Here is a 25,703-nt window from a genome sequence, read left to right as displayed (position 1 = left end):
TGTCTTGGCTGCAGAGATGGGGAGCACAGTCCTGCTGCAGTGGGGGTCTGCCTGGGGCTGCCCACCCCCTCCTCACAGCAGCCGGCTCTCTTTGACCAAGAGCAAATGGGGCTGAGCCCAGGGGCCATGCTCCCTTCTGGCAACCAGGAGATGAGCTGTGGGGCCTCCCCACGTCCCTGCCAAGGCCGCCTGAGTCACTGGGTGCGGGTCCCGCTGTGGGGCAGTCCCAGGAGGAAGACATCTGTTTCAGACCAAGATCCTGCACACATGCACAGACATGCGATGGCCCTGCCAAGGCTGCCATATATCTATAAGGATGTCAAAGTGACATATATCCCATCATTTCCCGGGGTGATTTACTCAGTGCATCCTCCCATCAAGACAAGCCGGGTTGGGGCTGCATGAACCAGAGCAGTACTCTGAGATGGAGCTGGAGACCTCAGAGCTGCAGCCTAAACGTCACCTCCTCTGGTACAGGGCTTCCTTTAATTAATAAACATGAACACAATGCTCCTTTCTTCCCATGGTTTTGAACCATGTGCTCTTTCCCCAAAGACCCAGGCAAGCCCTCCAAGCAGATCCCAGCTCCTTCCTCTGCCTGCAGATCCCCGAGATGCCTGTCAGTCTTCAAGAGATGAAAGACTGCAGCCCAGGCAAGCTGCCCAAATTTGCTGATGGCATCTAATTGTGGCCTGCAGGCTGAGCAAGCAGCACTCATTTCTGTGTTGATTAGGCAATAATTTGAGTTTATTATTTTTTCTTGTTTGCTTTCTTCTCAAAATGACAGATGGCAGGAAAATGCTGTGGATGGTTTTGAAGGGACTGACGGCCACACAAAATCATTCTCCAGCCTCATTTGGGCCCCATGCAGGCGGCAGGGCAGAGGCAGCTTTGGAAAGAGCCGGGGAGATGCAGCTCAGGAGCACTTCTGTATGGCAGAGGGACCAGCCAGCGATCCAGAGACACCAGGGAGGGTCAGCTGGGAGTAAGACAGCAAGTGAACCCAGACAGCAAGGGAACGCTGGCCCATGGGGGAGCATCAGGGTGCAGGCTCCTTCCTGCAGCCCCAGGGGAGCACTGGGAGGTCGGGGCTGCAAACCAGTGCTGTGCTTGGCAAGGGTCCAGACCAGCACCTCTCCCCTCCTGCCCACGCTGGGGCTGAGGAAAAGGGAACCCCGTCTGCCTAGCCCTTTACCCTGCGTGAGCAGAGCTTCAGCCGGCTTTGGCTGGACTGGGGTCACTTGGTGGGGAGACCTAAAGCAAGTGGATGTTGTGGTTGCCCTGAGGATGGGCGCTCCCTCGAGCCATGCTGCTCGGGGCCCACCCACTATGTTTCTGGGTCTCCCATTACACACGGTGTCTGCAGGGCGGTCTCAGCTGTACGCACCAGGAAAGAAGAGATCTCTAGCTAGAAAGAAGCTGAAATCCCTAAACAATACCTGAGCCCTAATCGCTATAAGCACTGTTGATAGTTGCATGTTCTCCTGCCAGCTACGTGGTAGGACCAGTCTTCAGCCCTACCCTAGAGCAGCTCTTGGACACCTTGAGAAAGGCAACACAGAGGCACAGAGGGGCATTTTATAACACAAGGGAACTTGCTACGGCCTGGTAGCGTAGCCACCAGCAATTATGCTCTGTGGTTACCCTTTAGCAGAAGAAACCAAACTGCAGAGCTTTTCTAATCTGTGGTCTCACTGAAATGGCAGCATCGCCAGAAAAGCAGCTCGCAAAGCCCTTGCACATCCCGGGAGGCAGCAGCTCTGTCCCACCCGCTGTCCCTGGCTCCTCTCCCCTATGTCTGGAGGCCGAGGACAAAGGCTGATGGCTTTTCTGCTGCCCCGATAGTCTCACCTTGCTGCACTGCCTTACACTGCCCCTCCTTATCGTCCTGCAGATCAGCACTTTGCCACTGCAGTCCCATCGGAGCCGGCATGCTCCGCTGGCTGCCCACGCCGGGAGAGCCCATTAAAGGACCAGCTTCTCTCCGGGCTCCTTTGCAGGGCCAGGGTAACACTGGAAAGGCTGACGGGGCTGTGCCAGCACAGGTGCCTGCAGCGATGCAGGCAGACCGCTTCCTACGGTGGGTTAGACCAAATGCTTTGCGTCCATTCTGCAAGGTACCCAACTGCGTGGCAGGACGCGTGGGGCAGATTTCACCGTGCCCCAGTCACAAATATCAAGCTGCTTAAAAGCCCTGTTGGAAACTCCACACCGGTGTGAGCCAGCGCAGTGCCTGCTGGAGGCAACGCTTGCCTGCTCCACCACTGAATTTGGCCCATCCCATCCAGTGCCCATGAAAGTGGCAAGGTTTGCCGAAAAAATCAGCGGGATGACACTGGGGGAAGAGGGGCAGGTACGTTTGTCCTTCTGCTCTGGAGACATGGGACTAGGGCTGGCAGCAGTCAGGTCTCAGTTGCCTTGGGAAGCCTCTGGGTGAGGGTTGTACTGTACTGGTCCCAGCTGGGTCTCTCCCAGTTTCTCACTTTTACGAGCACTAAAAATACTTGAGAGATGTAAAAACAAAATCTAAAGCGCACAGAAATCCCTCCCTCTTGCCTGGAGGCCTTGGGGCCGCTTCACCCTGGAGAGGAGGGAATGGGGGCTCCTTGGGTCACTGTGAACTGTCTCAGCAGATCTCATCGCAGCCAGTGCTGGGCCAAGGCGCTGGGCTGGCTCCGAGAGGCGACCGCAAAGCCCAGCGCCCCAGGGGTCTGGAGGTGCCCAGGGGAGGGCAGAGCTGGAAGCACCACCTCCACCCTCTGCAGTGTTGCAGGCGCTGGCCTGACAGTCCCTGCCTGCTTACCCTCGCCTTTCCCTCCTTTGTCTCCTGGCAGCTCCAAGGATTCACTGGAGTGAGGAGAACCGGGTAAAACCAGGCAATACCAGAACTTCTCCAGGGGAGGGATGTGAGGCTGGGCTAGCCCACATGCAGCAGGCAGTGATCCTTGCTCCTGGCTGGATTTACCCTGGAACTCAGGCTGGCTTGCCTAGCTCTCTGGCGAGCAGAAGGGAGGCAGATCAAATTCTCTTCCATTAAGACAGAGAACCGAGGAATTTGCCTCCCCAGGGGGCACCGGTGACCTCCCATGTCACACTACGCCCAGGCCAAAGCCACCTCCAAGGACTTTAACGCCCGAGAAGCACAGCCAACCTTCCCAGCTGCCCCCTTCCCTTCCTACAGCTCCCTCCTTTTTCAGACAACTGCCTGGAGATCCACCAAGGAGCCCTTTGCCCAGCTTGACTTGCTCTTCCCAAATTAGTGTGCAAAGCAGCAGCCACCACTACCAGTAGCCTTTGGGCACATGGGGTGGAGAGGCCACTGGAGGATGACGATATGGGGGGGCTCAGAAGCCTTCCCGTAGCCCAAGTGAGTCTCTGGGCATTGCCCAGCATCAAAGGTGACGCATTGCTTGTGCAGGTCCGTGAGGAGTGTCCTGAAAGCAAAGCATCTGAGTCAATCCAAAGCAAAACCTTTTTTGGCTGGCTCAGCAGAAGAGCAAACCAGCTTTCCGCCGGGGCGGGACAGAGTGGTGGTGTGGTGGGAGATGAAACAGTTCATCTAGGTCTGGCTTTTCTCAGCCCTTTTTTCAGCCCTCACCGTTAAATATCACTCAGAGAGAAATGTTGGAAAAAGGTCAAAATAAAGCAAGACTTTTTTAAGTTAAAAAAAAACTCTATCTGGATCAAAGCACCAACCAAACGTGAGCCCAATTTACAAATGATTTTTCTCGTGCCCTCTCCTTCCTCCCAAGAAACCACATTTATTGGCAAGTAAATGATTGTCCAGAGAGAACCCAAGGGCTCTGCTTGAGAGAGAAGTCAGCGTCCTTGGGGAGCAGGCGGAGAGGGCGAGCGTCTCCGTGAGCAGTGCAAGCGTGGGACAGCGCGAGCAGCGGAGGCAGAGATGTGAGCGATGGCGGCTGTCACGCTGGGGAACACGCAGGTCACCGGGGCTCAGCCAACATCTCTGATGGCTTTCCCAAGAGCGGGATGGGCTTCAAGAGCAAATACGCTGGAGTGGGCAGGAAAGGAGCAGGGGCTTGAGCAGCCAGCAGCAATTCCCATGTCGGGAGCTGCCAGGCTTTGCTGGGAAACTCCCCCGTGCCCCGAGTTTGTTTCTGGTCCCAGGTGGACTGTGATAAGGCAGGTTTTGGTCACACTCTGCTAAGTGTCCTCAGCGGGCTGCCGGGACAGATGCCAGCTGCTGGGCAACAGCAGCAGGAGCGTGGTGGGGTTGGCTCTTCTTCAGGGCTTCTACAGGCGAGTGATTTATTTACAAGCAGCATGAGATGTCTCAGGGGGCCAAGAGCAACCCCCAGCCAGGAGGAGGGACCCACAGCTCCCCGGGGAGCCCACGTCCCCAAGACTGCAGGCTGCCCGCCGCCCTTTCAGCCGGGGAGACCTGATGCCCTTCCCTTGCTCTTGGTGGCAGGTTTCTCCTGCGCACCAGAGTGGATCAGCCCCTCGTTCCAGCTCATTAAACCCGCTTGCGTTCATAGTCACCAGCAAAGCGGAATGGGTGGTTTATCGCCTGCTTGTCTTTGTTGCTTTATAAATACGACTGGCTGCTGGTGACACTGGTTTAGGCTGGGGCGTTCAAGCTCTGGAGAGACGGGCGGTGTGGACATCTGGGTGGCTCTGGTCCGCAGGGCCGCCTCCTCCTCCCCGTTACCCGCTGTGATCCATCCGCGCTTGGATCACACCCTGACTGCCAACACCCGCAGGGCAAGATGTGCTCCGAGACCTGCAGGGAGACGATGCTCCGGGGCAGGGTGGCTGATGGCAACCCAGGGTCTTCGTCCTCCGCCTCCCCAGGCACCCCGACCCTACGCCTTTTCACCCCCACGGGCCCTGGGTCGTCCCCGCCGTCCTCCGAGGCGGCTCAGGGCGGAGGATGAGCCCCGGGGTGACATCTCCCGGGTCTGCAGGACCTGCCGGGCAGCTGCCACGGATCCTGCCTGTCCCTGTCCCTGTCCCCCCTGCCCCGGCTCTGCCGCCGCCCCGCCCGCTCTCCGGGCTCGCCGGGCCGCGCCTCCCGCCTCAGAGAGCCGGCCGGCCCGCCTCGGTGAGGTCATGCCGGTGACATCATCGCAGCGTCACCGCCTTTAGGCCCAATGAGGGGAGAGGACGGCAACGACGTCACCGCCACGCGCGCCCTGCCAGCTTTAAATTTTAAATCGGCGGCGGCGGCCAATCGGCTCGCTCCGGGAGCTGGCCCCGCCCTCTAGTGCCGTCACGGTCTCTCGCCAATGGGATGCCGCGCTCCCCGCGCGCACGCCGCGGCCGGCCAATCAGCGGAGAGCGCCGCTCGCACGGCCGGCGCCGCTCCTCCCTTCCGTCCCCCGCCCGCCGCCAGCGCGGGCGCCGCATTGCGCATGCGCGCCACGCCGCCGCCGCCGCCGCGACCCAATGGGGAGCGAGGGGTGGAGGGGCGGGCGCTCGGCGGCAGCCAATGAGGGCGCGCGAGGCGAGGGCGCCAGCGGTTGTACCGGGCGATGGCGGCGGGCGCGCTCTGAGGGGCCCGCGGGCGGCGGGGGCGGCCGTCGGGCCGTCGTGAGGCGGCGGGAGGGCGGGCGCCATGGCCTGCTCCCACAGCGTGGTGTTCCTGCTGGACACCGCCAGCCCGGGGCGGCGGGCGCGGCTCCAGCGCGGCGCCCTGCGGCTCCTCAACCACCTGGGCTGCCGCTTCGGCCTGCCGCGCCTCCGCTGGGCCTTCAGGTTCTTCGACTCGCTCGGGGGACGCGGAGGGGCCTCGCGGGGCGGCGGCTTCCGCCCGCCGGGGCCCCGCGCCTGGGCCCGCTTCGAGGAGGAGCTGGCGGAGCGGTTCGGGGCGCGGGGACCCGCCGCCGTCCTGCCCGGGCCGGCGCCCCGCGTCGCCCTCACCCACAACGGCCTGAAGGAGACGCTCCTCGACTTCCAGTGGGACCGCCCGGAGATCGCCTCCCCCGCCAAGCCGCTCCGCAGGAGCCGGAGGACAGGGCTGGCCGCCGGCGAGGCCCCGGAGAGCCAGGCGCCCCCCGAGGGCTTTGTGAACGCCGTCTTCCTCTTCTCGCCTTGCCCCCACTCGCGGAGGGAGCTGCGGCAGTTCGTGTCGGGGAGCGGCGCCCCGTGCTCCCCTCATGAGCTGCCCACGGCCCAGGAGCTGGCGGAGAAACTCCTGCCCAAGAGTGTCCAGGAGCTGATCGTGGACCAGAAGATTACGCTGTTCTGGGTGGACACTGCCGAGTGGTCTCAGGTAAGGAGGTTATACCGCACAGCTTTCAGCTGTGACTACTGTGCGGTTTAGGTTGGATATTAGGAAAAACTTCTTCACCGAATGGGCAGTCAGGCATTGGAACAGGCTGCCCAGGGAAGTGGTTGAGTCCCCATCCCTGGAGGTATTTAAAAGATGGGTAGATGTGGTGCTTAGGGATGTGGTTTAGTGGTGGACTTGGCAGTGATAGGTTAACGGTTGGACTTGATGATCTTAAAGGTCTTTTCCAACCTGAATAATTCTGTGATTCTGCTGGTGGGCCACCTTCTATGCTATCCTCCTGTATAAGAAGGGAGAGCAGTTTTATGCTGTAATCTTTGAGTGGTAGGGAAAGGTCTTCAGTTACTGCCGCATAATCTTGTTCAGCAAGAGACTGAAAACTGGAGTGGTAGTTCTCCCTGTGGAGACAGAGATACATCAGCAATTGAGTAACTGTATACTGTTTATTAATGGGTCGTCTTGTGCTTTGAGTTAGGTGGGAGTTGCAGCTATTCAGAATTGCAGGTAAGCAGTCTGACAATTCAGGTATCTAGATACATGCTTGAAAATATTGGCTACCTCTTAATTCAGTGGGGATAGTATTTTCTTTATTGGGTTCCAGGTAAGGTTAGTAAACTCCATGAAAACACTTGGAAAGCACTGTGTTAAGATGTTCTGTATGCATTTCTTATGCCAGTTTTTCTAAAAGCATTCAATCTCTGTCTGTTCGGATGGAAGTTATCTCACTGCCAACATTAACTTGAGACCTCTCTGTTACTTTATTTCAGCTGATCGAATCCCCGGATCATGTTGGATACTGGACAATGTTTGAACTGATCCGTCAGATGGGAGGCACCATTTTGCCCTCTGAAACCTTAGTGCAGTGTGTGAGTCCCCACAGGGCAGATCTCGCTCGTGGTCGTCTTGGAGACTCAAGTTCCCCAGTGCCACAGACTGTGCCTTGGACCACGCTTCTGCCGTTGGACGCAACTTTGAACTGCTTGTTCTCGAAGCCCTCTGTATTTCAAGCAGTATTCCCTCAGCAAGAAGGAACATTGTTTCTCAGCATGCCTGGTAATTAAAAAAAAAAAAAAAAAGAGAGAGAGAGAAATAGGTGTGCATAGTAATAACTGTGAACTCTCATGCAGTGTCTTTGATGAGTTTCCCTTCTGAATAGTGTGTGTAGAAGTAACTTCAGATACTTAAGAGCCTAAGTTTTGTTTTGTTTTGTTCCTTTTTTTTTTTTAAAAGTCCTGCATGTGCTTTAGCTCCTCTGATGTGAGAGCTATTAGCCCATATTTCTGATTTAGTCTCTTCAGTTTTCCATGCTTCCAGAAATTTGGATGCATGAGGAGCTTTTTGCTGGCTCCACTGTATATAGGTGTGCACCTTTTTCTTCTATGTGTTTTGCCTCAGCTTCAATTTGGCTAAACTAAGAACACAAATCTGCCTTCAAAAGAAAGCAGATTAGCTTTAAAGCAACATGCAGTGCGCATTGGCTCTTTCTTTAGTGGTCCTTTTGTGCATTTAGCTCCTTCATGAGAGCTTGGGGAGATCAGTTCTGCAATACACTTAATGTAGAGCTATTCCTGGTTTAATCTCTGAATTTATTTTTCTGGCATTGAAGTTGCCTCTTCATCTAGATGAAAGACCCATTTTACGCACTTTGGAACTTTTTGCTTTATCTTATCCTTGCACAGGAGGAAAGAAGCAGGAAAGCTGTGCTGTGACCCTGGAACCCCTAGCCATGAGCCAAAGACAGCTCCATTGTCCAGTCAATATCTTCCTGAAAGGCAGCTTGACGAGTTGGAGCTTGACGCAGGCCGGCCACTTTCTCACAGGGAGCTGGATATTGCAGAGCTCGCGGGCAGAGCCAGCAGAACATAACAGGTTGCTGTTTCATCAGCTATTAAGGAGTCTGGTGACTGAAGAACTGCACATGGTAAATCTTTCTCTTTGCCTTAAACTAATGTCTATTCTAAAATGAGCTGGGACAAAACTGGCACTGGTGAGGCTGCAGCTTGAGTACTGTGTTCAGTTTTGGGCCCCTCACTCCAAGAAGGACATCGAGGTGCTGGAGCATGTCCAAAGAAGGGCAATGAAGCTGGTGAAGGGTCTAGAGCACAAGTCTTATGAGGAGCGGCTGAGGGAGCTGGGGTTGTTTAGCCTGGAGAAGAGGAGGCTGAGGGGAGACCTTATTGCTCTCTACAGCTACCTGAAAGGAGGTTGTAGCGAGGTGGGGGTCAGTCTCTTCTCCCTAGTAATGAGTGATAGGACGAGAGGAAACGGTCTCAAGCTGCGCCAGGGGAGGTTTAGGTTGGATATTAGAAAACAACTTCTTCACCGAAAGGGTAGTCAGGCATTGGAAGAGGCTGCCCAGGGAAGTGGTTGAGTCTCCATCCCTGGAAGTATTTAAAAGAAGGGTAGACGTGGTGCTTGAGGACATGGTTTAGTGGTGGACTTGGCAGTGTTAGGTTAACGGTTGGACTCGATGATTTTAAGGGTCTTTTCCAACCTTAACAATTCTATGATTCTATGAAAAGGGGTGACAGTGTGTCATGTTGTGAAGACAATAATAGTGGTATTTGTTGCACTGCAAATTGCTCATTTGGAGCTAAATTCAGAACGTTCTTTAGAAGATCATGTAAGTCTATAACGTGTTTTTAAAGTATCTGTACTCCTTAGGTCTCTGTATTTCTACATAATGTAAATTTTTTTTTTAATATAGGTTGCTGAGGTGTCTCTGTCTAAAACTTGGTGCCCCTGCACTGCTGTTTTATCACCACTTTCTGAGAGCACTGCAGTTCTGACTATACTTGGTACTGAGAAGACTGCTGAAGTTCAACGATGCAACCTTGAAGGAGCTGTAGTGGAGAACTCTTCCCAAGACCATGCTCTTCACCTCCCAGATGTTGTGGATAGTGTGTTGAGTAAAATTAACACATCGGTGGAAGATTCTCTGGCCAGTATGGGTAGGTGTCAGGAAATGCAAAACTTACCATCTTTTGATCATCTCTAGATCTGATTTGGAGTGAAAAAATCTAAAGCTAATGATTCCCTCAGAGAGGAGTCTCTCATTTCTGGGACTTGTTAATTTTGTCTTGTCTTCTGTGTCTCAGGCCTTGTGATGTGGTGCAGAAATCTGCGCTGGTCTACCTTTCTGTTTTATTGACAGAGCATTAGTTTCCATTAGCTTGTAGATAAAGCGCAGCTCCTTTTGCTTGGGGACAAGTTTTTAGAATGAGCTTTCCTAAAATGTGTCACATGAGCCATCTCTGGCCAGTAAAGCCCTCGGGTGTGGCTGCAAGAAGGCTTTTAGCTTTCCTGTTTTGTGTTATAGTGAATCTTCTTAGGAGTCTCCCTGCCTGATGTATTGGCTATTAAATTGCCCCTCCAGGAGCAGAGGTTTGGAAACCTCTGCTGTAGAGCCTCTCTGAAGGCTGGGACCTTCTACCACTTCATTTAGTTTCCTTCTAATTTTTTTTTTGTGTGTCTGCTCACAGGAGAAGAAACTTCTATGCCTGAGTGGGTCCAACGGGAGCTGTCCCATACAGGGGGCTGGCATCCTTCAGTGCTTGAAGCATGGTATCCTGCATCCAATGCTTGTGGAGCAAGCTCAGATCTGATGGAGTTATTCAGGTATTTTTCAGAAACGTCTCTGAGTAATAATCAAGGATTTCTGCATCCTGTTAAGGGAGTATGGCTGTAACATTGCTCAGAGTTCTAGAATGAAATGCTCCTCTTAGTGCTTTTATTTCTGTACTCAGTTTACTGTGTGCCTTTCCTGCATTATGTCTTGGTGTATGTGACAAAAGGAACTGGGAACAGGCTGTTCGGGTAGCAGTTTGTGTGGATTAAGATCCTGATGGTTTCAGGAATGATATAGGTGACTTAAAATGGCCTAAGCTACTTGGGGAAATGTCAGACTTCACCTCATCTTATGGTTCGATAAGATCCACTGGGAGATACTGAAGATAGTGGCTGTGCTATCACAGTTGGTATTTAGTAGGAGTGAATAAGCCTGCGTTCTTCAAAGAGCTTGCTGAGTGAAACATAAAAAAAAAAAAAAAAAAAGCCTAATGCAGGATAGCTTAGACAGCACAAAGCTGCTGGTATAGTTTTGTGGCATGGGTCAGTGGCATATCCATTGTACATCAGGCAACTCTTGTTATGCTTGTTTCCAACTTGGTGTGACCCTTTGAAGAGGGTGTTTTGGGTTTTTTGTATCTTTTAAGTACGAGTTTTGGGGAGCAGGTGTTGGAGGAGTACTAGCATGTGTGGCTGGCACTATATCGCTGTGGACTCTCACCCAGAAAAACCTGGTTCCTGTCCAGTGGGAACAGGGGATATGCCTCCCACTCCCATCATTTTTGATAACTGTATTGAATGGCTCTCTCATATAGGCTCCTGCAGGTTCCTTGTGCTAACGGGAAGGATGATGCAGACCAGTCTGAAGTGGAACTCTCAGAAAGTCTATCTGAGCTGTACCAGAGAAAATTCAGTGAAGCATCTGCGGCAGCTGGTCCAGGAAATAACAAAAAAAGACGTATGTATACTTTGGGATTATATGTGCATGTTGTCAGTTAAAGATGATAAAGACTGGTCAGCAGGCCTTTTTAATGCATGAACCCTAGACATCTGCACTCTCCTGAGTACTGGCATGCTTTAGATTTTTTTTTTTTTTATTTAGAGACAGCATCATTTACATATTAATATTAGGATTGTCCTTTAGTACAATCCAAATGACTAATTCAAGGCTGCACAGTGACTGACAGAACTGTTAAAAAGCAGCATGCAGAGCTCTGCAGTTTCACTAGTTGTTGAAGTAGGGACCGCTCCAACTACTGGTGAATACTGCAATCTCTTTGCTCTAATTTGGAGAATTAATTTTTGCAACAACTAATTTTTGCAACAACTTTGCTCTGATTTGGAGAAATAAAGCACTTTCTTCTAGAAGAGTTTAATCATTGCCTTTCAGTAAACTAACCATAGTTGATTGTACCCTGACCTGATGTATTCCCAAGTCTTGCTCTGTCAGCTGTTTCTATTTTGGTGATGTAAGATTGCTTCCTATATACGTAACTTCTGATTATACCTAATAAGTTCTTATGCAGAGCAACAGTTTCCACCTGCTTTTTACTGAAGGAAGTAGCTGCCTGCTGTGCTGCCTGTAGATTTATCTCATGGAGAAATACAAACCTTTTGGGCCATGCTTTCCTCTAGAAGGTTACTGATCTCACTTGACAGTAACACAGAATTCAGTATTATGCTCTGCCTTAGGTGGAGTTCCTGCCCCAGTGTGTCTGACGGTAGAACTCCCTTTTTGCGGCGTTGCAGGTGGGGTTCCCCGAACTCCAGTCAGGCAGAAGATGAAGACCATGTCCAGATCCCTGCAGATGCTCAACGTAGCAAGATTGAATGTAAAAGCTCAGAAATTTCAACCTGATGGTGCGCCACCAACGGTGAATGAGAAGGTTCCACAGAAGCTTTCAGCAAAAAGATTGGATGAAAAGGTGGAAGAAAAGGAAAAGGCACTTAAAATATCAATAGGTGTGTGTTAAGTTATCAGTCCTGATATTTGTAGGAGGTCATATGGGATTTTTATGGAATGGAGAGGGAAGGATAATAATGGAGTATTGGGTGCTAGGGAGCAGATCAATGTTTGGGTTTCTGTATCTTCAGCTTGGCACAGAGTGGTTATTTTTTTTCCACCCTTCTCCTAGCTAGTTTCTATAAATGTTTACAACATAGTGTTACAACTACTCCTGGGGTTAGTTTCCTGCCCTGTCTCTGTCTGAAAAAAGCAATAAGGAACTATGTTTTTTTTTTTTTTTTCTCTTTTAACCAAAAGAAGTAGAGGGAAGCACCCATCAATATGCAACTGGAAATGTAGTCCTATTTACTAATTATGCAGAAGTAAAAGGAATTTCTTAACTGCTACAGTAACCTGAAAGCTTGCTGATCTACTTGGAACTAAGCTTATCATTTCTCATGGGTCTGGACCTGGGGCTGCTTCTGGTAGTGTTCTGTGGTCTGGATGTGTCTTTGCTGGAGAAAATCTTTTTGATGACCTCCTTTGTTCCCCTCTTCAGCCAGAGTGTTTTACCAGTAAGGTATGGTGAACAGGCATTTAGTTAACTTAGACTATTTTCCTTGCAGACTTCAAAACTGAGGAGGAACTGCAGTCCCATTTAATTGCAAGCTACCAGAAGGCTGTCACTGAGGGAGTTCTGTCATCTGTGTGTGCCCAGAATATGATCATGGCCATTAAAAGGTTCTTGAAAGTACAAGATGCCAAAGAGAAAGAGGTAGGTAAGAGCATGTGGGCAGGGTTACTGACCTGGAAATTAAAGTTTTTGCTATTTCAGGCTACCTTTCCTTCTTACCTAAAGTTTTTATGCACAGTTGCATGCAGTCAAAACCACAACCACTAACTACTTCTGTTTGTGCTGACTCAATAGTGAAAAAACGTAGGTAGTTGTAAAGAACGTAGGAAAATCCAGTTCAGTTATCACTTTACACCTTTGCTAAAGATTGCAACATATCTTTTTTTCTTTACATTGACCTCATTCTGAATTCTAATTTCACTTACTCAAAGACAGTATTTAAAAAATACATTCTTGCAAGCCATATTTTAAGAAAGGTGTGTCTTCTGGTTTTGCTTTACGTGGCAAATCTAGGCCTACTACTTCTCCAGGGAAGAGAAATAGTTCAAGGTATTTCTTACTTTAAGTCTATAAATAGTGTTAAAGATTGTAACTCACTGAAACCAAAATTGGTAAATTTGTGAATAATTAAAAAAATACTGTGAAAGACAAATCCATAGTTACTGAAGAAGGCCTGAAGCTGCAAGCAAGTGATCTTCTCTGTGATTTCAAGCTATAACTTCTTCTATGTCTCATGTCATTGTGACTTTGCTACTGAAAGAAAAAGAATTCCTTTCCTTGAAGGAGAAGGAAAAAAAATTGAGCTATTCCCAAAATAACGGGTCAAGATGGGAGGGGGCGGAAAAAACCTGTCCTGCAGACAGAGAATGGACTTGAAGTTTTTGCTGTAATTCTGTGTCTCTGCAGGTGGCCTGTGTGGAAAGAGTCAGAAACCATCTCCTGAAGGCCAGCAAAATGCTCAGACAACAGCATGGCTCAGAGAAGGAGAGCAAAGTCAGAGAGTATGAGACACTCAATTTACTTCAACTTCTGAGATACTGTGGAGTTGGTTAGCAGTTTTTAATGGTGGCTTTTTTTGTACAAGTGGAAAAGTATTTACATGGGGTAAATATTCCAAGGAGAATATTTAGTCACAGTAAAAACATTTCATTAAATGCAAATATACATACATTGTGTGATAAGCATTGCAGCCTGTATCTGAAATGAGGCATCTCCCCTGCCACCAAAATGAAACGCTAACCAAATTATGCTGTCAAAAGGAGCCACTTCCCCTCACGTTGCTTTTTTTGAGCATACCTTTTGCAGTAAATATGCTGTTTCCACCAGAAAAAAGGCAGTGAATGACTACTTGTTTTCTTAGGTGCCGACTTCAGGTATTTTTGCGCCTTGAGTTATGCCTTCAGTGCCCTTCACTGCAAAGCAACACTGACGAAATGGAGCAGCTGTTAGAAGAGGCAAGTAAATTATAGACCAGGTTGTGTTTCTGGATGGCACTAGAAAAGCAGACCTGGAACCTGTAGTTTTCCCTTGATTTTACTGTAACACTTTATATTCCTTGCTAAAAAAATCTGGTGTTGCAACTGTCACAACTTAATCCGTTTTCCCACCTGACTTTCTCTTCCAGATGACTGACATGCTGCGCATTTTATGTCTGACTGAAGACCCAGGGTATCTTACGAAGTTTCTAGAGGAAATATTAGAATTGTAAGTTCTTTAGCATGACTGAAGTGTTACTGGGGACTGTGGTTTTGGCTGGATATCTTTGAGTAAACAGCAATCTACAGCTTTGATGTACTGCATCTTTGTAATTTTCAGAAGTTTAGACATGTTCTGTTACGCTTATATCTTTACTAAAGAAAAAGTAGCTGATAAGCAAGTAAACTAAAAAAACTCAGTTGATTTTTAGTTGTGTTTTTTAATTGGCATTTAAGAACAAAGATTTAGTTGAAACCTTGGGATTGAAACAGTGACGGTTTCGTAGGGGATTGTATTTGATATGAGTTCTCTCTGATGCTCTATAGGTATATGAATTCTATACCAAAGACCCTTGGAGATATTTACTACGGTCTCGGTACACAAATACCCCCGAAGTTGGCGTCTGTTCTGCCTTCAGACTTCTTCAGTGATGACTCCGTGACTCTGGATAGCAAATCTCCAGGCCTTCCACCATCTTTATCATCTGCCTTAACTCCCAGCGCTGTTTGCCTACGCACTGAGAGTGATCAGCTGGAGGAGCTGCGCACCAGATCTGCCAAAAAGAGAAGGTAATAATTCCAAATAGGAGACAGCTTGTTGCAGCCTGGGCTGTGGCTGAGGACTTATCTAAACTACAGCTCAGTCATCTTTGTTTCTGTTGCTGGATAGCTAGTTAGGGCAAGCTGACACCTGCTGATAGCTCTGCAAGCCTGAGAGAAATATTAAGGGCTCCTGTTTTTCATTTTAACTTACCATTGTTGACTCTATGAAAGTGTAATCTTGATTCTGTATGTGTATCTTATGCACAAGTAGAGTTCACGAGCATCTTCCATGAGAGGAAGAGAGTGTTCTACTGTGCAGTAGGTGACCCTATATTGTCAACGTTAAAACTGCGATTTGCTGTAGATCTCTATGTTGGGGATCCTGTGTACATTTTAGCAAATTGTGAAATCAGCTTTAATACCAACCTTAAAGTTAGGTATAGCTATTTATATTGCAAATCATCTTTCAATGTTGCAACTTAAGTGAGGTACCAACACAAAGAATTTGCAATCTGAATTTACCTGAAGACTTCCTCTCCCTAGAGTCGAACCCAAATTTAATTGCCATTAGGTTGATATCTACACTTCTAATCTTATTTTAACTTAATCTTTGTATACTTTCTAAAGGAGTAATGTATTAGCCAGACACAGGAGCATGACAGAAGCACCACAGAACTTGCGTCAAATTGAGATTCCCAAGATAGCCAAGAATCCCATCAGAAAGGTAAAACTCTTCCGAAACAATTGTGTGTGGGTTGCTTCTGCAGGGGTGCAGCAACATTGTGAAGTGACACTTGAGTGCAGAAACTCTTGCTCTGTATTCACTTAGTAAGTATGCCCTATATTAGCTGTACAGAGATAAAAATCATTTTGAAGGAGAAATTGAAATAATGTGTGGTTCAGAGCTTACAGTTAATATTCATGATAATTAAACATAACATTAAACTGCTGGTGAGGCTAATTTCCTTTTTGTTTCAGGAGAACTCGCGTTCTTACATTGCCTCTGAGAAGTCCCAACAAATGCCTTTGTTGCAGAAAGAAGCAGTGCAAGGTATATTGACTTCTAGCTTTTCTGTGGAAAGGTGTGTCTTCAGCACATGTTCTCCCTGTAAATTTTAGTGAGCTGTGATGAAATTATGCTGAAGCATGCTGGAAACCTGAAGGAAGTTTTGCTGAATTCTGCAAAAATTCTGAGGAAAAAATAATCTCTGTATTCTGTATGTGTTCACATGCAAAAAACTTAAATCATTTATTCTGCAAAGAAAATCTTTCAATTCTTCCTTGAGTCTTGCAATTACTTCCATCTTTTTGGTCCTGAAAAAAAAAAAAGTGAGGACAGGAGTGACCTCTTATATCTGGAAACAGGATATCTCTCTGCAAAATTCTTAATAAAATTGAATGCCACCTGCATTCTCTGAGCTTACGTGTGCTTCAGTTGAGATTTTGTAGCTCACTTAATGTTACTCCATCTGGGACACTGACTGGCTGCTTTTTCTGCTATGGCATCTGCTTGTAGCTTATTGCTGGAATGATGCAAATAATGCAAATTTGTAAGAGAAGTCCAGGATGGATTTAGAGGAGAACATATTCCAGTAGCAGAAAAACAATTTTTTCAATGCTTTGTGGCCTCTAAAAAGTTGTTTTTACACACTGGTATGTGATGTTCCGATCTCTAGTGGCCTGGCAAATTTATCTTCCTTTAATTTTTTTTTTCCTCCTTTTCTTCCTTTTAATCTGATAATTTCTTGCGTTGTCTTGCCTCACAGAGGTTACAAAGGTAAGGAGGAACCTCTTCAATGAAGAGATACTTTCACCATCGAAAAGGTCTATGAAGAAGATGCCTAGAAGCCAGTCAGTATCTGCTGTGGAAGGCCTAAGATACAAATGCACTGATGAAAGCACTAAAGGTAGGACATGACTTGCACGTGTAGGATTGCTGCAGAAGAGCTTTTGCTAAAATTCTTGTTGTTGTGTCCTCAGTTCTATGAAACAACTACTAACACTATGTTTTTAATGGAGAAAGTATTTTAGATCAGTGCTGTAGTGTGTGGATAGTGAATAGGATGGTATTGAAACAAACCTATTTTTTACTGAACTCTCTACACCTCATAAAGAAAACCAATGTTAAAAATGCTTGGTTAAGAAAGGATCTGTGAATGGAAGATGAAGAATAAAAGTTATCTCAGTAGGTTAATTGTCTGACAGTCAGTACTGTTATTAATATTGAGGGAGTGGCAAGGGAGTGTAGACACTGGACTCTGAAATACATGATGATAGCTTGTGAGTGCACAATGATTCCATATTGGCTGTCATTCTTAAACTGAAGCCTGTACAAAACTATTTATTTGTCCTAACTGCTTTATAATTGTGCAGTGTTATAGCTCTTGCTTGATTTTTAGATCATCGCAAGTTACTGACCAAGAGAGTTGCAGAAACACCGCTACATAAACAGGTCTCCAGGAGACTACTACATAAACAGATCAAAGGCCGGTGAGTAAGCTAATCCTGAATTTCTTCAATAAGTACTGGATATTTAATTAATGGCTGTGAGCACAAGAACCAGCTGTCGTCTTTGTGGTCAAAGTGTTGTCTTCACCTACGGCAGCAGGAGAACCAGTGGTGGCTAAATTCTATTGTCTGAATGGGGAGAAATGCTGTTTGTTTCATTGTGTAAGTCAGGGCACTTTAATTCTTGCAGCAAACTGCTGTTAAGGTTTAGTTGCTGCTTCAAGGGCTTCTGAAGAAAAGGCCTGTGCTGTAATTTGTGGAGTCCAGGCTGAAATTTAGCATTTATTTCCATGTAGAACTATTACCTGTACCACAGCTAGACAGTTACCCATACTCAATCAAATGTTACTAGGAGGCAAAGTACTTACTAATTGCTCACTTAGAGTAGTCCATAAAGTGGTGTATTGTTGTAGGATAGAGTATTGCTTTTCAGTCTTTATGGTAAGTTCTATTTTTGTAAGTGTGAACAGTATGCTAAGTCCAAAATGTTTGCTGTTTCTCAAGGTCTTCTGATCCAGGTTGTGACACTGGTGTTGTAGAAGAGTCTCCAGAGAAGGACATGAATGGTAAGCACTGATTTTTATTAAAGGTGGTTTTACTGTGTTGTTGCTCGTAAGATGAGCATGCCTCAATTTAGGTAATTCATGAATAGTCAGTACGAAAGTATTGTACTATTCCGTTGGTGGAGCACGGCCTCCTCCGATAGAACTACTTGCTGCTCACTGCTTTGACAACGCTGTATAGCAGAAGTTAAGAAAGAAAGGTAGATAGTAAGTCTTTTAAATGAAAATACATGAAGAACTTTGAGAGTGAACAAGATTCTGGGCTGCTATAACTACTGTCAAACCAGCACATGCAGGGTTTTTTTTTAATGTAACTTCAACATGTTGTGCTGTGACCCTAACGTTGCTCTGATTTCTACTGTAACAGATAGCCACCTGGGTGGAGTGTCTCTGTTATGTTGGCTACTGCTGTTTCTTATCCCCAGGAAGGAAGATGAAAACAGCGTGGCTGGGCAAGCAGGAAGATGAAATTGCTAGTGAAAAGACAGGAGAATTAACTGATCATGTAACCTGGATGTAACTTGAATTGAACATGGCTTTTCTAGCATTCCTTTCTGTATAGTTGCTAGAGAGGGATGAGAGTAATCATGACTTAGAGGAGGAGCCATCATGATTTGGAAGGAGATTTGTATGCGTTAACTTTCCAAATCCCCAAGAAAGCTGAAGCTTTCTTCTTCGCACACTTGCCTGCCTATGCGAGATAGTTAGCTGTATGGAAGTTTCTTCTTAGAGTGTGTTCTTTTCAGTTATGAACTATTCCTGAAGATGTCCCCATTGTCGAGAGAGAAAGAAGGCTCAATCTCCCATATCCTTACCTTTTCAGAAGCAGGTTTGAGAAGAAGCCCGCGCATCAAACAGCTGTCTTTGAATAGGACTGGCTCTGGTGTGTTTTATTCCACTACACAGCCCAGCTCACAAAATTCACAGCGGGTCCATCAGGGACAAGAAGAGGAGAGCTGTATGCTGCAGGACGTAGAAGGTACTGAATGGGATTTGAGCAGGCTGATACTGCTGATCTGAAAAGCTGGCAGGGATGGCTCCAAGTTTGATTTGATTTGGCTCTACAAGAGACTGTAAGAAGCTAAGAGCTATCATGTAATATCTTCTGTAGACAGAAATTCAACCCCAGTAATTATTTTTGAATTGGGAATCTGAATTTGGAGGACAGTAAGGCAGCTCTTTCTATGATGAATACGCTGCCAACTTAAGGAACCAGTCAGGCCCATCTAACAGAATACCCCTGATTGTCAGTCTGCATTCCTTAAATGCAGTGAAATCTCTGTAAAATATGGGACAGAAATCCTAAAGCTACTTTCAGTCTACTCTGTGGCAGCATAAAGCAGTGACTGATGGGATCTTCTTTGCTGGTTTTCTCAGTAAGATTATCAGCTATAAATGGTGACAGGTCTTTACATTATACTTACTAGAATCCTTAGTCATGAACCAGAACTTTCTTAAGCTACGAGCTATAAATAGAATAAGAAGCTGGGCTATTTTGTACTTTTTTTCCACTAGAGCACTCTTTCTACGGATGGATATTAGTTTCATATTGGGAAATAACAATAATTCTGGTGAAGCTTTAACATTTGGCTAGAAAAGAACATGCCAGGGCTATAGGCTTTGTACACTACTTGTCCATGCATCTGAAGTGATTGAGACAATTGTTCGTGGCAGTTACTTGGTGTTAGCTCAATTGTACTATTCCACTTTATAGGCATTAAGCAGCATTCAGAGAGCCCCACTGTCCAGACTCCCAAGAGGTTTTTCTTTGGTGCAGTCATTGACACGTGTAGCTCTGCAGTGAAGCATTCACCTGGAAGGAGGAGAACAAGAAAAGATTCCTTACACTTAGAGGAGCTGACTGCCTGTCAGGTAGAAACACTTACCTCTCTCTTTCTTCCCATCCTCTTTTTCTATTCATGTTTAGTGAGATCTACACATCTTAAATTTAGTGTTTCTGTTAAGTCTAATCAAATGGGGTTTTTTCTGTTTTAAATCTTGAGAAGTAAATATCAAGAGGGGTAGGTAATACTGCTGGAATAGAACAAGCATGATTCTTTTATTTTTTCCCCTGCAGACTCCTAGAAAAACACCTCATAAATTTGCCCAGAAGCCACCGAATTCTGCCAGTAAGCTACCAAGGAGATCACCTCGCCTTCTGCACAGGACACCACAGAAGCTGGAGAAGACGCCTGGCAAAAGTCCAGCTGCCAAGCAGACTGTAGCAAAGTGTTTGGGAAAGTACTTTTCTCATCCTGTACAAAGGGTCAAGTCACCATCTGCGTTAACTGAAAGTAAGAGGGTTCATTTACTGCAAGTAACTTCTAAGGATTGTTCTCCAGCAGAAAGACTTTCCCCTCCTTGCAAAGAGGCTGGCTTACAAATACCAGAACATGAAGGTGCTTCATTATTACCTCTGACAGATTCAAATCCAGCTGCTTCTTCCCCTCCTGCCATCCAGGAAAGATGTTTTACAGAACTGCAAACTCCAAGACGTTCCTTGAGATACCTCTCAAAATTAGCATCTCCAGTTAGTACTCGGAGGCAAATCCTCACAAAGGAAATTCAGGTGCAGTCAGATCCATTATCTCAAGCAACTAAAAGTACTCCCAGGAAACCTGAAGATCCAGGTTCAAAATTATGTACCAGCCCGCTAAGTGCAGAAATATCGCAGCTCGCTGTGAGGCTAGAGCCTCCCTTCAGTTCTCCTCTCCGTGAAATTTCCACAAACACTGTGTCAATCTGCTCTCCTTCCCACACACAGGCTCGGGAGTCTGACTGGGAACTTAGCGCATCTAAACAATCTTTTCAAAAATCTCCAGGTATTGCTGGCACTTCACTGAGGTCCCTGCTTCACACATCCAAGCAGGCCAAATGTGAGCCAAATTCTGGAGGAGAGAACCTCATACTTGCATGTGCAACACCTTCTAAAAATAAGGACAGTCATCGTGATAGTGGTGGTAACTCTTCTGTAGAAAGCTTCCAGCTTTGTCAGTCCCAAGTTACTGAAAATACCCCTGCATCAGAGAGAAATAAACAGATGGATGTAGCGTCACAAAAGTCTCCTCTAAGAGAGGACTCAGAAAACTTGGGAAAGCATTTGTCTCCAAAGCCGTCTGCTGGAGGGCTGGTATGTGCACAGAATGCTGAGACAGAGTGTGAGCAATTGGTTAAGGAGGGGAACTCCAGTGCAGACACTTGTGAGTCCTTCCGAAGTGGTTCTCAAACAGTTAGTGATGACTTGGAACCAAGAACCCTGCTGAGAGAAGAATATACGGGGCTGAAAGCTCCAAGTCTTAAGAGACACTCCAGATTTGCCCTGAATACTTCGCCTCCCTGTCCAAAGTCTGCTCCTGCCTATTCTTTACGCTGCACTGCGGACAGGAGACAGCGGGAGGCTGCAGCACGGATGGGAAATCCTCAACTTCTAGCCAAGTTCTCTACTCCTAAAAGTCATTGCAAACCGCCTTCTGCTAGCCCACCGACTTATGAAGTTGAACTTGAAATGCAAGCTTCAGGCCTGCCCAAACTTCGCATTAAGAAAATTGGCTCTTGCTCATCATTGGAAGTTCAACCTGAAGCAGGTGCCAGCAAACCCAAGGGAGGAGAAAGCCCCTTTGGTGATCTTGCCATGACCTGGTGTAGCAAGCACCCGGGAAAACTAGCAGCTGCCTGTGTTTCACCGTCCTGCTTCCGCTCTTTCCACAGTACACCTGGGAAAGGTGGAGGACAGACCTACATATGCCAGTCATACACCCCAACAAGCTGTGCTTCTAACGCCACCTCCCCGTCCCCCTTAGAAGCAGGAGTTCCCCAGACGCCTTCTCCAAAGCAGAGGGGGAAGACTACCCCTGATGCTATCAACGATTGGCCTCGGAGGAAGAGAGCAGCAGGCAGCACTGCTAACACGAGCTGTGGTCAAAGTGAGAAGAGTGCTGACGAACAGAAGAGAACGTCAATGGGTAGAGAAGGAGAGATGAAGATCTTGGAGCATTGCAGCAGCAAAGTAACAAATACTCTTGGGGAATTTGAACTGGAAGGGATTTACAGGCTCCAGGATCAGGCATCTCCTAGTGACTCTGAACCCAGGGCTGATGAGGACTCTGCCACAGGAACTTTTGGCTTGAAATCACGGAAGCGGGTCTTTACGTATCTGTCGCCAGAAAAGGAGGAGAATCATGATGCCAAGAGATCTTGCACTGATAGGTGCAACTTGGATCTCACTGGCTTTTCCCCAGATGAGGGCAGCAGAAGCAAACCAAGGACGGACTCTCTACTTCCTGAGAAACCAGGAGCATGTGCGCTCAGAAGCCTTGAGCAGCACAGTTGTGTAGGGGATGATGATATCTTCCTTTTGTCAGGTAATTAAGTGGCACAAGTGACACTCCATTGAAATTCAGAGATAGTTAAAAACGTGGGGTAGACAAAAACAAGAACACAATTGTTTTCTCTCTGACTATCTGAGGGAGAATGAGGTGGAGGGGGAGAGCGGGTTATAAATGATATGGGAGTTAATTACGTGGAGAAGCAGACTGGATGTGAGGAGTTCATCAATGGAGCATTAATGATGCGAGAGAGATCAGAGAAATATGAAACAGCAGGAGGCTGGAGGAATTAAAAGGAAAGTTTGAGAATGTAGGGAGGGAGGATCCCAATTGCATCCAACTGGTGATTATTTGGGTTTGTGTTGTTGCTGCTACCTGTTTCTGCCTGGCATCCAGCACTGTCTTAAGTCTAAAGCTTGGCTGCTTCAGTATAGACTGGAGCCGTGTGGGGGTTAGTCCTGTGGATGTTGGTATTTATAGGTGCTCCAATTCTTCTATCTGCCCGTGCTGGTGGGCCCATTGAAAGTGGATATCAGAAATGATTGCCTTGCTAGCAGTAATGTTGTATCGGTAGGTATTTAAGTTTAAACTACCTCTTCACTTTTGCTGTGGGTACAGATGATTCAGCTGACCTCGGTGAAATGGGCTGCCTCAGCTCCGTAAGCAAGGCCTTCTGAATTTCAGATACTTAATCCAGTATTGTTCTAGAAATTACATGTGACAGGGGACTATGGCAGGTGTTAGTGCATAGCCATTGCATACCCTGAAGTGTCTGTTTCCTCTTGCAAGGAAAGGTTTGTATACAGAGGCAGTGTCTTACTCCTTCAATGGGTGTCACTGAGAAAAACGGGCAAACTTTAAAGCAACATTAGTCCATATTCAGGACCTGAAACAATAGCAGTATTTAGCCTTAAGCTGGTCCTGTAAGAGACTTTCTGTACCTACAGACCTTATTTTTGTATTTATGGACCATCATGGTTATAGCAGTTTTCTTCCAGGACACAAGTTAACTGAAGAGTAACTACATTTAATATGAGTGAAGCGCTTTTCTACTAAACCACCTAAGAAAATTATGTGTGCTAAGAGCTAAATCCAGACTGCCGTTTGCCTTTCTTGATGCCAGAAACACACTGTGCCAGCCTAGGTTTTGTTTCAGATAAAGTATCACTTGTACTGATGGAAGTTTCGAGGTAGAATAAAGGCTGTGTATGAGACGTGCCTGAAAGTGCTCGAGTTGTCAGTTTGCTGCAGCATCTCACTGTGCTCCTCCAGGCTCGACTCCACCAGTGAAGAGCGCGCTCTCCGCTAGCAGCCTTCTAGCGCTGACCCAGTCTCCGCTGCTGTGCCAGGGACAGACACCGCCATCGCGGAGAAAGTGTGTTCAAGGTAACCACCGGTGCTGTCAGGAGAGGCTGGGCGCAAGCAGACTAGGCGTGTGCTCCGCCTGCCTGCAGCTAAACGAGAACAAAAGCATACTGTGCTAGGGATTGGCCTGTGGCTGTGTCTGCTGCTTCTGTATTCAGTGTCTCCATCTCGCACGCTTCCAAGAAACCTGGCATGAACTGGGAAGTTGGGAAGGGAGGGGAGGTAGCAATGAAGAAGGAGTAGCTTAGTAGGAAGTGCAGGTTGCTGTTCTTGTTGTTTCCAGTTGGTATTTGGCTTCTTGGAGTCACCAGTAAACTTTGGTAAACAGTGGCTTTAATTTATTCTTTCTGTTTTGTAGAAGAGGAATCCGACGCCTTCCAAATTACTGCCAACCAGGAGCTGTCTCCGTTCCACATCATGGCTTCCAGGAAGCGTCCCCTTAGCAGGACTTACTCACGGAAAAAGCTGCTCAGCTGAAGTTTGGAGCCAGAACAGTATGGGAAACTTTGCATTATCCCAGCTGTACAACATGCTTTTTAATAAGGACCTTGTATTTGGTGCTGGACTGAAGCTGTCTTGTGTTGGTAGGAGACTGGATGCAAGCATATGACAGTGGAAATAAGGACCACTCTAAAAGTGGGTTTTGGTTTTTTTTTTTAACCTCAATTGCAGCATCTCTCCATCCACTCAAAGCCTAGCTCGGTCTTTCTGGCACTCCTGCATGCGGTAGCTGAGTTCCGCAATGAAGGTTCAATTCTGCTAGGTAAAGAGGGAGAATTGTCACTTTTCTACAGCTTTCTTGTAAAATAAACTGATGGGAATTTTCATTGTGTCACTTCATTGGAAATCTGCCTTTAGCCCAAGTGATGGGCGAGGGATTGGAGGTGAATGGGTGCAACACAAGCTGCATGCTCCTGCTGCGTATCTTGTCCCGATACGAACTGGATCCCTCTGTTAGTTGCATCCAGTTTGCCACAGCTTAGTGGGAAAGCAACAAGCAGATTAACTCTGACAAATTAATGAGTAAATTACTCAGAAATACTTGACAGATGCCAGAAGAGTACAGAGGAGGGAAAGATAACTTAGCTGGGAACAGGGAAGGAGAGGAGTTTGATTATTCTTCTTTGTAGATCATGAATAGTTTGGTGTATCTGCTCCTGGCCACTGCTGGCTAAGCAGGTGCTGGCGGAGTAACTTCGTTGGCTCACTGCAAGTTAGCAGAAAAGGACAGAGAGGACTGGCTGGGGAAACTTCCTTGGGAGGTAAAACTTGATGGAATAACTAGAGATGACAGTTCAAAGACTACTCTTTACCAAACTGTCACTGATTAAATAGTGACTAAGTTGCCTGTGAAACATGCTGCATTCTAACCCCATGAAGACAGCAGGAGCTGTGATTCAGTGCCTGAGACGTCGCCTACAAGGAGCTAAAATTGTGCATTATCTTGGAAGTGCTGAGTTTTTCCTCTAGGACAGCAGTCTCTGTGCATGGCAGGGTATCGGGGAAGTCGCCCCGCTGTGTCTAGCAAATGCGCAGAAGCAGAGAGCTATGAAGACAGTGTGAGGTCATCCTGAAACCAGGCATGGCAATGCAGAAGCTTGTTATATGGCTTTGAGGGCCTAGATGGTATTGAATGGAATTTGTTTCCTGGGAACGCTATTTATTGCAGGAAAGCTGACTCCTTCCCTCTGCCGAGAGAGGAGGAATAGTGTGCTTACCAGTGATTGTTTTGCTTGTGGGAGAGGTGCACCTGCTTCAAGGGTGGGGATTGATACACAAGCATGGAGCTCCAAGGCTAGTACTTACTTCAAGTGGGATGGATTCTTCTTTTCTCTGCTGAAGATCTTTAACAGCAGAAAATAAAGGCTCTGAACTTAAATCTTGTGCACCTCAGCCATGCCCAGAGCCCTCAGAAATGTCCCCCCTCAAAGCCACACCCCTGCAGCCAAGATCAAGTACGTAGGAGGAAGATGGGGTGGTTCCTACTTCAGATGCTGGCTTCCAACTTGGTGTATGTTACTCCTTACATGGTAGTTGTGGTAGCTGTGCTCCTAGTGATTTCAGTCTGAAGCAGTGGCTTGCTTTTTGGGGTCAGGTAGCGAAGCTGCTGTTTTCCCCCCTTGCCCTTCTTGGGATACTTGGGCTTTCATTTCTTGCTCTGCCAGAGTTAAACTTACGATGTCCCCCTTCCCGAGGTGGATGGTGTCAGTGTTAAGTTGCGGAATTGCATTTAATCACCCTTACATCCAGCCTGGAAGTTCTCCCAAGAGTAAGAAAATGCTGCTTAAAGCAGCTTATAGGCTGGA

At 47.2% G+C, this 25,703-nt stretch overlaps 1 protein-coding gene across 1 annotated transcript; it reads left to right on the top strand.

The window, feature by feature from the left end:
- Positions 1 to 5,578: 5,578 nt before the first annotated feature.
- On the top strand, positions 5,579 to 24,119 carry TICRR (TOPBP1 interacting checkpoint and replication regulator; the record flags this gene model as incomplete). Its single annotated transcript, XM_082322594.1, has 22 exons — positions 5,579 to 6,235; positions 7,021 to 7,306; positions 7,933 to 8,174; positions 8,961 to 9,204; positions 9,736 to 9,871; positions 10,636 to 10,778; positions 11,570 to 11,782; positions 12,392 to 12,540; positions 13,306 to 13,400; positions 13,760 to 13,853; positions 14,024 to 14,103; positions 14,421 to 14,663; positions 15,264 to 15,360; positions 15,615 to 15,687; positions 16,403 to 16,543; positions 17,036 to 17,126; positions 17,649 to 17,710; positions 18,531 to 18,686; positions 19,422 to 19,579; positions 19,785 to 22,068; positions 23,305 to 23,418; positions 23,756 to 24,119. 22 exons carry the CDS (start codon positions 5,579 to 5,581, stop codon positions 23,872 to 23,874), a joined length of 5,877 nt encoding a protein of 1,958 aa, XP_082178720.1. The 3' UTR covers positions 23,875 to 24,119.
- Positions 24,120 to 25,703: the final 1,584 nt, after the last annotated feature.

The sequence above is a fragment of the Platalea leucorodia genome (genome assembly GCF_965183815.1).
Source record: "Platalea leucorodia genome assembly, chromosome: 9".
Taxonomy (NCBI): domain Eukaryota; kingdom Metazoa; phylum Chordata; class Aves; order Pelecaniformes; family Threskiornithidae; genus Platalea; species Platalea leucorodia.
The sequence above is the reverse complement of the archived record's forward strand: the minus strand, read 5'-3'. Positions and strand labels throughout refer to the sequence as shown.